Here is a 15,135-nt window from a genome sequence, read left to right as displayed (position 1 = left end):
GCTGAGACTTGCTTACCGGCTAGTTTTTTTTATAACTTGAATTTCATTAGTCCAACCTGATAGAGAGCCTGGGTGAGGGGCTGAGGGCCGTTTGCAGGCTGGCCACACTCCCTTCAGGGTGGAGGTCCCCACTGGGGTGCCTGGCCAGCCTGGATGAGGGGCTGATGGCTGTTTGCAGGCTGGCCAAGCCCCCCAGCGGGGACCCTCACCCCATGGGGGTGTGGCCAGCCTGGGTGAGGGGCTGAGGGCCGTTTTCAGGCTGCCCACAGCCCCTTCAGGGTGGGGGAGTCCCGCTGGGGTGCCTGGCCAGCCTGGGTGAGGGGCTGATGGCCGTTTTCAGGCTGGCCACGCCCCCTGGCGACCCAAGCTCCCAGCCTCTCCTTTTTTTGTTTCTTTTATTTTCCTGGGATTTATTTATCTTCTATAATTGAAACTTTGTAGCCTTGAGCGTAGCCCAGGGCTGGCCAGGGCAGGCGGGAAGCTTGGCTTCCTCCATGGCCAGGGGCAACCCAAGCCTCCTGCTCGCTCCAGCTCCGTGGCTGCCGCCATCTTAGTTGGGTTAATTTGCATAGTTGCTCCTGATTGGCTGGTGGGCGTGACTGGTGGGTGTGGCTTGAGCACAGCAGAGGGACGGTTAATTTGCATGTTTCTCTTTTATCATATGGGATATATATATATATATATATATATATATATATCCATCATAGTATTTGTGGTTCATTGTTGACCGCCACGTCGTTATGTGGAGCATGACTGTATTTACAACTTTAATAATTATAGGTGTTATTGATATTTTTGATTAAATTTGTGTATCTGAACAGCAAGATATGCAAGGGCTGCATCTTTGAATCTATGAAATTAGAATGTTACAGAGGGAAAAGCACTGGAGCTTTGCCTTGTAGACTTTGCCATTAAATCACTACTTGTTCTTGAGTTAACCATATCCCAAACGAATTTTCAGTAGCTTCTGAGATGGGTCCTTTCTAAACCCGAAACATCTAATATGCATCCTCTAATACAAAATCTTAATCTGCTTTTATTTTTTTTATCAAAAGAATAGCTTTTACAGTTGAAACAAGCATTTGTAGGGGCTACTGGCTTATAATTCTTAAAATGAGGAAATGGATACAGGCAGTAAAAGATTTCTGACATGACAAAAATGTTAATGGAATTAAAGGGGAGGAAATTTGTTTTTGAGAATTATGCTTGAGAGAAATCCATGTGACAATTTTTTGTACATTTGTTTCTTTTTTTTTAAAATATATTTTATTGATTTTTTACAGAGAGGAAGGGAGAGATATAGAGAGTTAGAAACATCGATGAGAGAGAAACATCGATCAGCTGCCTCCTGCACATCTCCCACTGGGGATGTGCCTGCAACCCAGGTACATGCCCTTGACCAGAGCCGAACCCGGGACCTTTCAGTCCGCAGGCCGACGCTCTATCCACTGAGCCAAACCGGTTTCGGCTGTACATTTGTTTCTTATAAGTGGCAGGTTTGATTTCCTTATTGTGTCTACTGAGGTAGGCTATCTCATTTTCTTTTGGGGGCAGTTTTAACTTTTTAGTGTCACCTTGTTTTTTAAATTTAAAAAAGTGGTCATAGGTTGCATTGATATGAAATGTATTCTTAGTTAAAAAAAAAAGTTAATGTGGAATTTGAGGCCCAGAGAGAGCCTATAATTTGGCTTCAAGTAGGTGTCATATAGTGATGGAACTGACATGACACTATCATCCTAGTGATCATAACATTGCAACAGTGTGATGTGTTCTGCTTGGAAAGTATTAGTATACCTCCAGTATAGAATCTTTTACAACCCCCCATCTTCAGTTTTCTACAAGTGATAAAGGTTTATTACTATAAATTTAAATCATAAATTTCTTTAAAATGATTTTAAAAGAAGGTAATAAATTCTATAGACAGTGTTTTTATTAAAACTATTTGTTAAATCTGACGGAAAATAAAATTATAAAAAATTATTTTTCTCAGTCACTTAAATGACAGATAAAGTATAGATAAATCTGTTTTCAATTTATTGGAGTATAGCAGACTAAACAGAATGACCTTTTGCCACTTATTTCTCTGTTGGGCAGGCCAAAATCTGTTTAGAGTAATTTCTTTATAAGATTTGAGGTAGGCTTTATTCTTTCTTTCTTCCTTTCTTTTTAGCTTTCTCTTCTCTAAAAACTGGAAAGTTCTTGAGAAAAGTTGCTGTTAAAAACAAAAAAAGCAAAGACATGTATAATACTCAATAACACTTGAAATATCCATGTTAATCTATAAAATAAATGGTTATATGTAATAATTTAGGAATCATGTGAATATAAAACTGTGTGAATGTAAAAATAATGTAATTTCCAATGTAAAGGTAAGCAAAATACAGTTAATATGCCTAATAATGGTCTAAAATGCTTTTATGAGCTACATCTTTTTATTTTTTATTTTTTTTAATTTTATTTTCTTGTTTAAAGTATTACAAATAGTAGTATATATGTCTCCTTTTTTTCCCCATTGACCTTCCCCCAGCCTCCCCTACCCCTGGCACATGCCCTTACCCCCCTCCCCCCACAGTGTCTTGTGTCCTTTGGTTATGCTTATTTGCTTGCATATAAGTCCTTAGATTGATCTCTTCCCCCCCCCCCCACACACACACTCCCCAGCCTTCCCGCTGTAATTTGACAGTCTGTTCGATGCTTCTCTGCCTCCATATCTTTTTTTTTTTTGTTCATTAGGTTATAGTGTTCTTTATTATCCATAAATGAGTGAGATCATGTGGTATTTTTCTTTCACTGCCTGGCTTATTTCACTTAGCATAATGCTCTCCAGTTCCATCCATGCTGCTGCAAATGGTAAGAATTCCTTCTTTTTTATAGCAGCGTAGTATTCCATTGTGTAGAGGTACCATCATTTTCTAATCCACTCATCTGCTGATGAGCATTTAGACTGTTTCCAAATCTTAGCTATTGTAAATTGTGCTGCTATGAATATAGGAGTGCATATATCCTCTCTGATTGGTGTTTCTGTTTTCTTGGGATATATTCCAAGAAGTGGTATTACTGGGTCAAATGGCAGTTTCATTTTTAAATTTTTGAGGAAACACCATACTGTTTTCCACAATGGCTGCACCAGTCTGCATTCCCACCAGCAGTGAAGGAGGGTTCCTTTTTCTCTGCATCCTCTTCAGCACTTGTCATTTGTTGATTTGTTGATGGTAGCCATTCTGACAGGTGTGAGGTGGTACCTCATTGTTGTTTTGATTTGCATCTCTCAGATGATTAGTGACTTTGAGCATGTTTTCATATGTCTCTTGGTTTTCTGAGTGTCTTCTTTCGAAAAGTGTCTATTTAGGTCCTTTGCCCATTTTTTGGTTGGGTTGTTTATCTTCCTTTTGTTAAGTTGTATGAATTTCTTGTAAATGTTGGAGATTAAACTCTTATCGGAGATAACATTGGCAGATATGTTTTCCCATGCAGTGGGTTTTCTTGTTGTTTTGTTGATGGTTTCTTCTGCTGTGCAGAAGCTTTTTATTTTGATGTAGTCCCATTTGTTTATTTTCTCCATAGTCTCTCTTGCCCTAGGATCTGTGTCCGTAAAGATATTGCTACGACATATGTCTGCAATTTTGATGCCTGTGGAGTCTTGTAGGGTTTTTATGGTTTCCTGTCTTACATTCAAGTCCTTTAGCCATTTTGAGTTTGTTTTTGTGTATGGTGTAAGTTGGTGATCTAGTTTCATTTTTTTTGCATGTATCTGACCAAATTTCCTAGCACCATTTATTAAAGAGACTGTTTTGACTCCATTGTATGCTCTTGCCTCCTTTGTCAAATATTAATTGAGTATAATGGTTTGGGTCAATTTCTGGATCTTCTATTCTGTTCCTTTGGTCTTATGTCTGTTCTTGTGCCAGTACCAGGCAGTTTTGAGAACCATGGCTTGGTAATATAGTTTGATGTCTGATATCGTGATCCCTCCAACTTTGTTCTTCTTTCACAGGACAGGCTATTTGGGGTTATTTTTTTTATTCCAGATGAATTTTTGGAGAGTTTGTTGTAGATCTTTGAAATATGCCATTGGTATTTTAATAGGTATTGCATTGAATCTATAGGTTGCTTTAGGTAGTATGGACATTTTAATGATGTTGATTCTACCGATCCATGAACATGGGATGTTCTTCCATTTGTTTATGTCTTCCTCTATCTCTTTTTTCAATGTCCTGTAGTTTTCCGAGTACAGGTCTTTTATGTCCTTGGTTAAGTTTATTCCTAGGTATCTTAGTTTTTTTGGTGCAATGGTAAATGGGATTGTTTTTTTCATTTCTCTTTCAGTGAGTTCATTATTGGTGTATAAAAAAGCTATAGATTTCTGGGCATTAATTTTGTATCCTGCTACATTGTCAAATTCATTTATTAGGTCTAGTAGTTTTTTTTTATGGAGTCTTTGGGGTTTTTTATGTATAGTATCATATCATCTGCAAATAAGGATAGTTTTACCTCCTCTTTTCCAATTTGGATGCCTTTTATTTCTTCTTCTTGTCTGATCGCTATGGCCAGTACTTCTAGTACTATGTCAAACAGGAGTAGTGAAAGTGGGCATCCTTGTCTTGTTCCAGTTCTTAGGGGAAATGGTTTTAGTTTTTGCCCATTGAATATGATATTGGCTGTAGGTTTGTCACATAGGGCTTTTATTATGTTGAGGTATGATCCCTTTATTCCCACTTTGCTGAGAGTTTTTATCAAGAAAGGGTGTTGGATTTTGTCAAATGCTTTTTCTGAATCAATTGATACGATTATGTGATTTTTGTCTTTCAGTTTGTTTAAGTGATGTATCACATTTATTGATTTGCAAATATTGAACCATCCTTGCATTCCTGGAATAAATCCCACTTGGTCATGGTGTATGATCCTTCTAATGTATTGCTGAATCCGATTTGCTAGAATTTTGTTGAGGTTTTTTGCAGCTATGTTCATCAAGGATATTGGCCTGTAGTTCTCTTTTTTTGTGGTATCTTTATCTGGTTTTGGGATTAGGGTAATGCTGGCTTCATAGAAAGAGCTTGGAAGTGTGCCTTCCTCTTGAATTTTTTGGAATAGTCTGAGTAGGATAGGTTTTAGTTCTTCTTTGAATGCTTTGTAGAACTCTCCTGTAAAGCCGTCCGGACCTGGGCTTTTGTTTGCTGGAAGATTTTTGATTGCTGTTTCAATATCTTTGGTGGTTATCGGCCTATTCAGGTTTTTTGATTCTTCTTGGTTGGTTTTTGGGAGCTTGTATTTTTCTAAGAATATGTCCATTTCATCTAGGTTGTCTTTTCTGTTGAATAAGATTCTTAGTGAAAGATAATTAGTTTTCAAAAACAAAAAACAAAACAGTACTGATGCCGAAACCGGTTTGGCTCAGGGGATAGAGCATCGGCCTGCGGACTGAAATGTCCCAGGTTCGATTCCGGTCAAGGGCATGTACCTGGGTTGCGGGCACGTCCCCAGTGGGAGCTGTGCAGGAAGCAGCTGATGGATGTTTCTCTCCCATCGATGTTTCTAACTATCTCTCTCCCTTCTTCTCTGTAAAAAATCAATAAAATATATTTTAAAAAAACCAAAAAAAAACCAGTACTGAGCAAAAGGACATTGCTTTACATTTTTGCAAACTCTTCAAATGCTTTGTAGAAGATTGCTGGATTGTTATCTGCTTTTCCATTCTTTCTGTTGCAATGTGTTACTTCTGTTGAAATATTTTAAGAAAACTGGTATATAATTGGAGAAGGGAGGAGTATTTGAATAGCTCTTTTAGATAAATAGTCTTATAGTCTTATTTGATATTCTTATTTGATGCTGTACCAAAACTTAGCGAGTGGTAATTTGTTAAAGGTTAGTTGTAATGTATCATCTGGAACCACTTCAATGAAAATATAGCATTCTGTTACTTTAAAATTTAGTGGAATACCTTTACTTTAAGTGCATGATTTTGTAATATCATAAAACGGTCATTTGGAAAATATTGGTTCATTTTGTCATAAAGGTCTACCAAATGTTGACACATTTTATAATATCAATAAATCACATTTGTTAATATCACTAATCTACCAGAAAAATATTTCAAGTTTTGAGAAGCTATCAGGCTCACAGTGGCATATGCACATTTTGTAAAAATTTGGATTTTAGTTTGAAGACTCAAATTCTGTTATTGGAAAAAATGTCAATTGTTTTCCTTGGATTAAGAGGCTTACTCTGTTTATTTCTGAGAAAATACCAAATCTAAATAATACAGTGAGCAGTCATTTGTTCCAAGTAAAAATGGTGGTCTGTGAAAAAAACCAGTTCATTTTACAATGCAAACAAATGCTTTTTCTCAAACTACCATTGTACTTTAGTATGAAGCAGAAATTCTTTATGAGTGTTTTCCATTTTATCACATATAATATTAAAAGCATCAAGATTTGATTAATAATTTTTTTTACTGCATGTTTGTTTTTTTAAAGCAAGTATTTGGTAATGAACAATAAAATACAATTTACTAGTTCAGCTTAGCACTGATACTTTGATTGGTAAAGTACCAACAGTTTTACCTAGCATTACTTTTGTACAGTTTCAAGGAATCCCAGGAATTTGTAAACTATACTTTTGAGAATCACTGCTCTAATTCCACCCCCCACCCCCAAAATGTTGTCAAGAAGTCTCAAAAGACCTGATAGGCATGACACTTAAGGGCCATTTAAAGGCAAACCACTAAATGCAAACGCTCATTAATGTACTTTTCATAAAGTCTGGAATTCAGACAAAAACTGGTAGACATGAGAAATAACATCATGTGTCTCATAAACTAAAGAAAAATTAGAAATTAAAATTACATCTATAAATGGCAAAAATAATGAAATTAGTGGAGGAAGATTTAAAAAGCCAGCTTTTCTAAATATGCTTATACATTTAAAGAAATCAGGAAATTAATGAGGAAAGAAATGAAAAATATTAAAAAATAGCCAAATGAAAATACTAGAGCTAAAATATAAGATCTACAATAAAAAATTTGCCCAATAGCACTAGCCGGTTTGGCTCAGTGGATAGAGCGTCGGCTTGTGGACCGAAGGGTCCCAGGTTCGATTCCGGCCAAGGGCACATGCCCAGGTTGCAGGCTCAATCCCCAGAAGGGGGCGCGCAAGAGGCAGCCATTCAATGATTCTCTCTTATCATTGATGTTTCTTTCTATCTCTCACTCTTCTTTCCTCTCTGAAATCAATAAAGAAATATATTTTTTAAAAAATTGCCCAATAGATTTAACAAATTATATGTTGTTGAAGAAAAGATCAGTAAATTTTAAGACATAGCACTAAAAACAATGCAGAGTAAAGTACATGTAGCAGAAATGTAGGGGAGGGTGAGAAGAACAGAGCCTGAGTGACTTGTGGGGAAATATAAAGTGGTCTAATGTATGTGTGATTAGAGTCCTGGAAACAGAGAGGCTTTTTGAAGGGAAATTTAAAAGAAATAATAGCACAAAATTATCCAAATTTAATGAAAACTCACAGATCTAAGACGCTTATTAGTAACAACAAGCAGGAGTAACTCAAAAGAAACCACTTCATAATAAAATTATGAAAATCAGTAGTAGAAAAAAATTTTAAAGGAGTACCAGGTGAGGAAACAAAAATACATCCCATATAGGGAAAGAGACATTTAAAAATAATGACTACTGCCTTCTTCTCTGAAGCAATGGAAGCCAGGAGACAATTAGGTGATATTTTTAAATACTGAAGGAATAACATGTCAACCTGGAATGCTGTATCTAACAAAAATGTCTTTCAGAAATGAAGATTAATTAAAATTTTTTTTAGCATAATTAGAAGCTGTAAGAAATGTTAAAGGAAGTTTCTCAGGTTGGAAGAAATTGATACCAGCTGGAAAATTAGATGAACACAAATAAATGAAGAGCACCACAACTTCCATTCATCCATGGATGGACTCTTGGGTTGTTTTGGGTATTATAGTTGATGCTGCTGTGAATGTGGCGGTACTTCAACCTAGTGTTTTTGTTTTCTTCAGATATATTCCCGCAAGTGGAATTGCTAGACCATATGGTAGTTCTGTTTTTAATCTTTTGAGAAAACTCCATCATGTTTTTCATAGTTAATATACCAATATACAATTCCACCAGCAGTGCATAAAGGTTCCCTTTTTCCCATGTCCTCCTCTATTTATCTCTTGTCTTATTTATGGTAGCCATTTTAGCAAGCATGAGGGGATATCTCATTGTGGTTTTGATTTGCATTTCTCTAATGATTAGTGATGTTGACACCTTTTTGTGTAGTTGTTGGCCATTTGTATATCTTTTGTAGGAAAATGTCTGTGTAGGTCCTTTGCCCATTTTAAAATTAAATCATTTTGTGTTTTTGCTATTGAGTGGTTATGAGTTATTTATATATTTTGCATATTAATCCCATGCCAGATAAATAGTTTGCCAATTCAATGGACTGTACTTGATGACATTAGCATATCTTCATAATTTACAAAGTAATGTATGGGGCTACCATAGTGGCCATGTCATCTTTTGTTAAGATCTTTGGAGCCAGGTAGATCCAGCTATGAATACTTTTTCTGAAACTTGCTGCATTCTAGCATTTACCTGCCCAAAATTATTTTGGTATCTTTGAAACAATTACTACTGTTTATTGAAAACCTGGTCAAGTACTGTGTTATTACCTTAATAAAACTAAAAATAATGAACATTTTTTGAGTTCCTTGTATATATTGGATACATTCTAATATAAAATATTTTCCATGCCTTACATCATTTAATACAGCAACCCAGTGAATTGTTATCATTGTTATCAATAATTATCATCCCACTGTACAGAAGAAGGAATTGAGACCAATAGAGAATAATTTTTAAAACGAGGAACTCAGGTTGCTATCATGATTCTGGTTTTGTTTTCGATTTCTCTCTACTTGTGGTGCAAAATACTGTATGTTTTATGGTATGTAGTCTTTGTTCCACCAACTGTTTGCAAAGTGTAACTGGGACTTTTACTGAAAATCTCTTTTTGTTTTTCCTTTAATAAACTTCTTATAGGTTATGGATGATAAGAGTGTCTCCAAGAATCGAAATGGGTGATGTCAAGTGAAGATAGGTATCTAAGAGGAAAGCACTGGGAAAACTTGCAAGAGCATAAGCCCAGCTCTAGACAAGTATAGCTCTAGAAATACAACCTTAGCCACATGCAAAAAGGCAATATTTATATGTGTTTGATATAAAAAAGTATGGCTCACCTTTCTACCATTTCTGTAAACAGAACAATCTTTTGTCAGCAGTGACATTTTTGAAGGCCAAATTTCATAAAAATTTATGCTTCTAAAATATTGAACCAGAATTCTTTTTATGATATTTAATAACTATTCCAAAGTGCCTATATGGGAATTTTCTTTAAGAAAGTACAAAAATGTCACTAAGTCCATGGAGGGTTTGTTTGTAGCATTCCTTACTTAGGCAGCTGTGTTTCTATAGAGCTTATGTAACATAAGCTTTTCTCCCTCTTCTATTAGTTTATCCTCTTTTAATATATGGAATGGAATTATTTTTCTTCTTTAAATACACAACAGTTTTTTCAGTATTCATTCACTTATAACTGGAATTGAATTATCTGTTAATCTAAAATTATAGACCAGTACCAACTTAATAGAATCAGATGTATGAAATATTTGTACATTTTGATTCAATAATCTGTTTAATAAACTTTAGTGCCAGAAATTAACTGATTGATTTATAAGTAGACTTGATTCCTGATAAAAATTTATGGAGCACAGGGGAAATTGTGATTTCTCACTGTTTCTCTTTAAAATCATTTTTATTATTGCCTTTATACCTTTCAGTCTTTGTCTTTGCAAAACTGAGTATCTTTGCCTTTGGTTTGGCTCTCTTTCACAATCCAGTTATACTTCAAGCTTGGTTGGTTTAAACCCAGTTTTCCTTCAAGCTGGGTTTAAGTCTCATCTCTCTCACAAAGCTTTCTCTGTTTGACTCACCACGTTTTTGTTTTTGTTTCCTTTTCTGAAATTTTGTTGCTTTTCTCTCTAACACAATTTAAATTGTGTTCTAGATCATTGGCTTTATTTTTTTCAGCTACTTTTTTTTTCTAAAATATGTTTTTATTGATTTTAGAGAGAGGAGGGGAGGGGGATAGAGAAATAGAAACATTGATCTGCTGCCTCTGCACACCTCACACTAGGGGTGGAGCCCGCAATTCATGTGCCACGACTGGGAATTGAACTGGGGACCTTAGTTCATGGGTCGATGTTCAACCAGTGAGCCACACCAGCCAGTTTTCCTATAATGACTCGGGTTTTATACTCTACCTGCTACTCCTACCATATGCTGAACACAAATAGGTATTGTCAATTGATTGGTTTAAAATAGATTGTTTCTCTTCAAACTTCTAGTCACTGATATCGATATCTTTAAAAAAGCTATGCAATTAATTAACTACCTAATTGATTACTTGTGGAGTCTTTTCTCTTAACTGATATTGAAGCCTGAGTTCTTCAAAGGGCTATGTGTTGTTTGATCAAGATTTGAAGCTTGGATTATTGAAATTTTTGTTGTTCACTCATCAGATATGTCTAACATGATGAATGCTAGCTCTGGATATGAACAAGTGTTGATTGCATTATTTTGTTAGTAATATTCAGTATCTTCTTCTTTATACAGGAGAGATTAAACAGATTCTAGAAAATGAACTCCAGATACCTGTGTCTAAAATGTTGTTAAAAGGCTGGAAGACTGGAGATGTGGAAGACAGTGTGAGTTTCTTATTTATTTATTTGTTATTTTTAAATTATAGTTCACATTCAGTATCATTCTGTAATAGTTTCAAATATACAGCATTATGGTTATCATATCCTTTATTAAGTGGTCCTTCTATATTTCAAGTATCCACCTGACCCCAATCAGTGTGAGTTTCTTAAATTGCCAGTTATATAGTTGACTAAATAATGTAGAAACAATGGTTTTTATTAATATTGTTACATAAGTAGATTTGGTAATAAATTAGTTTAAGAAATTAGCAAACAATTTTTTTCAAGCTGAAATTTCTAACTATTTTATAGCAGTTTGATACTTTTTTTGAGAATCTTTACCTTTTCCTCAAATATCATAGGGTGTCAGTAAGTGCTCTGAAATAATAATTTACTAAACAATTATGTATTGGTCTGAAAGAAGTCATACGTGGTATATATATGTATGCCAAGTATTGATTATAAAACAAAGATTATAGGAAAAATTTTAATTGTGAAAATTTTAAATGGAATTATTTCTTTTTTGTTGTTTATTTGGATAGTGGCAGGGGAAAGGAATGAATGATATTTAAAGATTTCTAAAAAGTGTTCCACTTGCCTAGCTGGTGTGGGTCAGTTGCTTGGGCATTGTCCCGTGCACTGAATGATTGCTGATTTGATTCCAAGTCAGGGCACATGTCCAGATTGCAGGCTTGATTCCTGGTAGGGGAATGCCAGAAGCAGCCGATAATCAATGTTTCTCTCTCTCCCTCTATCTTCCCCTCTCTCTAAAAGTCAATAAAATAATATATATATTTAAAATGTGTTACAATTTTAATGTAGTAGTTGCTATTCTTAAAGATCCAGTAGCAGCCTCAGGTATAAAATATTTCACACACTTTTTTTTCTGACAGAGAGAGGAAAGGGATTGAAAGAAATGAGTTAACTCTGAAGTTTTAGATGTTTAAAGTGGAAATAATTGTCCATTTTTTCAAACTATTTACTGAGCTGATATTTCAGTATCCAGGCACAAACTTAGAATCTTCAACTTTTGGTTCATTTCTTCTTTGTCAGTGGCTTTTGATAGACATTGTGGTTATAAAAATATATTTCACTCAGTATATGGAGATGTTGAATATTTCAAGATATTTACAGGAATTTCATGTTGGCAATATATTTATAAATTTAGGTACAAAGTTAGTGACATACTATAATAGGGGTCAGCAAACCTTTTCTGTACTGTCAGATCATAAATACTTTAGGCTTTGTGGGCCATACAGTCTCTATTACAACTACTCAGTTCTGCTGTCATAGTATGAAGACAGCCATAGGCTGGTTGTAAGCATGACTGTGTTCTAATAAATCTTTACTTATGGACACAGAAATTTGAAATTTATGTAACTTCACATGTTGTGAAATACTCTTTTTTTGAATTTTCTTCAGCCATTTAAAAATGTAAAAACCATTCTTAACTCACTGGCCATACAAAAACAAGCAGTGGGCCAGATTTGTCTCAGAGGCCATTCTTTAACTCTGGTGCTGTATGACTATTCTAATTGAAACGTATATTTTAAAAAAAAGTGCTGACTGAGAAGTGGAAACAATTAGGCAAAAATAAAACGACAGATGCATTAGTTTGCACAGCTATATCATTTATTCATTCATTTACTAAGAAACCCATGGATATGATCAGTCTTGCATGTTATTTTTAGTAGTTTGTGAAGAGAAAGGCAATCATTTTGCAAATGTCCTTAAAACTGTATGTCCTCATAGTTGAACATAGTCTTTGTTACCAATAAAATTTTCATTTACTTATGTTTATGTACACTTTTCTCTAGGTGATTTCTGCTATTCCTATGACATTAATTTTCTAATTGCTCCCAAATTTTTATTTCCAGGTTATACTTCTATGAATTTCCATATCCAAATTGGTAATTCACTCTTTTAATTACTTTTTTTTTTTTTTTTTTTAAATATTTTCTATTGATTTTTTACAGAGAGGAAGGGAGAGGGACAGAGAGCTAGAAACATCGATGAGAGAGAAACATTGACCAGCTGCCTCCTGCACATCCCCCACTGGGGATGTGCCCGCAACCAATGCACATGCCCTTGACCGGAATCGAACCCGGGACCCCCCAGTCCGCAGGCCGATGCTCTATCCACTGAGCCAAACCGGTTTGGCATTTTAATTACATTTTTTATTGACATCTTTAACTTAACATGTTTAAAATGGTGCTCTTGATTTTCCTTCCCTGCCATTTCTTCAACAGTCTTCTCCAATAAATGGCAGCACTATATAGCCACTGTTAAATAAAAAAAAGTTTGAGCATCAGTCTTTTTCCATTTAAAACAATACCTAATCCTTTGGTAAGTCCTGTAGAGTCTACCTCCAAAATATATCTTAATCATGGGCACTTTCCAGTATTTTTATTCCACTTCCTCATCCAGGCCGTTACCATCTCTTGCCAAGATCAATGTAGTAGCTTCATAGTCTTCCCAGCTTCCTTTCTTTGATTCTTCCTGTGTATTCTTCACACAGTAGCCAAAATGGTCTTTTAAAAACATAAATCGAATTATATAACTCTCCTGTTGTAACATAGCTTTTTATTTCTCTTTGAATAAAATTTCAGCTACTCACCCTAGTTTAAAAGGCATTATATTGTACTAGAGGCCCTGTGCATGAAAATTCATGCACTGGAGGGGTGGTCCCTCAGCCTGGCCTGCCCCCTCTCACAGTCTGGGAGGCCTCGTGCTGGAGGCGACCCAGTGATCAGGGCAAGGCAACGCCCCATTACACCTCTGCTGCTGCCACTGCCGGCAGCACAAGTCTCGGCCAGCCCTGGTTACCTGAGCCTTGGGCAGCCCTGGGCAGCTGGGCAGCCAACATCCGAGGCTTGCCTGTGCCTCGGGCTGGCCCTGGGAGGGTGTAGGGGAGAGAGTGAGGGGACTGGGGAACTCTGGAGGCAGGTCCGCGGAGCGGTCCGGCCTTGCCACACGCCTGCCGCCCCAGCGGGCTGAAGGGACTGACAGTCAATTAGCATATTCCCTCCTTATTGGCTATGGGTGTCACCAACTTTAAGGGCAGTCAATTAGCATATTCCCTCTTTATTCGCTGTGGGTGCCGCCATCTTTGAGGGCGTGACAGTCAATTAGCATATTCCCTCCTTATTGGCTGTGGGCGCTGCCATCTTTGTGACGGCATGAGGGTCAATTAGCACATTCCCTCTTTATTAGATAGGATTGCCCTAGCCAATGTGACTTATCCTGTGAACTGAAAGGTCCCCCCGGTCAGGGTGCAAACAGGAGTCAACCCATCGGTGTTTCTGTCTCGCACTGATATTTCTCTCTCCCTCCCCCTTCTCTTCTCTCTAAAATCAATAAAAATATATTTGTTTTTAAAAGACATGGTGTTATTTACCTTCTCTTCACCACTACAACTTCATGTTTAGCCTTTCCTACCTTCACTTTTCATGCTGTGGTCATGTAAACTTCCTTTTAATTCTTCTAATAGGTTTAAACTCTTTACACCTTTACCTGTCAGATGCTATTCAGCTGCCTGGAATGCTTTACCCTTAATTCTTCACATGATGGTTCTCTTTCACACTTCAAGTTTCAGCCTAAATATTTAACAGAGTTTTGTATAAAATGTGGCTCTTATCTCAGCATTCTTCAACACAACCCCATGAGTAGAGGGGCCATGTCTCTTTTTTTCATATTGTATATCCAGTGCTTGGTATGATAAATATCAAGCAAATGTTCATGGAATAAATGAATAAATAACTTAAAGATGAGTATCCATTTACTTAATCATACCATATGTGGTTTGAGGGGTAAGATTTAGTGGAAAAATTTTTGGATGATGGCATGGTAAGAGGATAATAATAACTTGGTCAAGTGTTAAATCTAAGCATTTATCAATAATCACAAAGTAGCCCTAACCAGTTTGGCTCAGCGGATAGAGCATCAGCCTGCGGACTCAAGGGTCCCAGGTTCGATTCTGGTCAAGGGCATGTACCTTGGTTGCGGGCACATCCCCAGTAGGGGGCGTGCAAGAGGCAGCTGATCGATGTTTCTAACTCTCTATCCCTCTCCCCTCCTCACTGTAAAAAAATCAATAAAATATATTTTAAAAAAAAAATAATCACAAAATAAAATAATGAAGGTTAAGGTAAAAATAACTTTCCTATGTTTATATGTATGTTTTTGGTTTGTTTGCATGTTAACTATTAGCAAGAACAGATCAGTTTCAAAAGGACTTACATGTGTTTGACATAAAGATCAGAACTTAAGGCTACTACAGTGTTTTTTTTTTCAATCCATGGCGGGATATAAAGTTAATTGAGTGGCTTATAGCCAGACTGGGGGGGGAAAAGGATAGAA

General features: G+C 36.2%; 1 protein-coding gene across 1 annotated transcript in view; it reads left to right on the top strand.

Annotated features, from left to right (window-relative positions):
• FAF1 (Fas associated factor 1) overlaps window positions 1-15,135 on the top strand; it is a 354,485-nt gene that overhangs the window by 91,850 nt on the left and 247,500 nt on the right. The window contains exon 5 of the mRNA XM_070405091.1: window positions 10,691-10,782. Within this exon, the coding sequence (XP_070261192.1) occupies window positions 10,691-10,782 (92 nt within the window). The remainder of the gene's footprint in view (window positions 1-10,690; window positions 10,783-15,135) is intronic.

Source organism: Myotis yumanensis, unplaced genomic scaffold (assembly GCF_028538775.1).
Source record: "Myotis yumanensis isolate MYYU_CA2020_CCGP unplaced genomic scaffold, mMyoYum1.0.hap1 SCAF_2, whole genome shotgun sequence".
Lineage (NCBI taxonomy): Eukaryota > Metazoa > Chordata > Mammalia > Chiroptera > Vespertilionidae > Myotis > Myotis yumanensis.
This window is presented reverse-complemented; position numbering and strand designations above follow the sequence as displayed.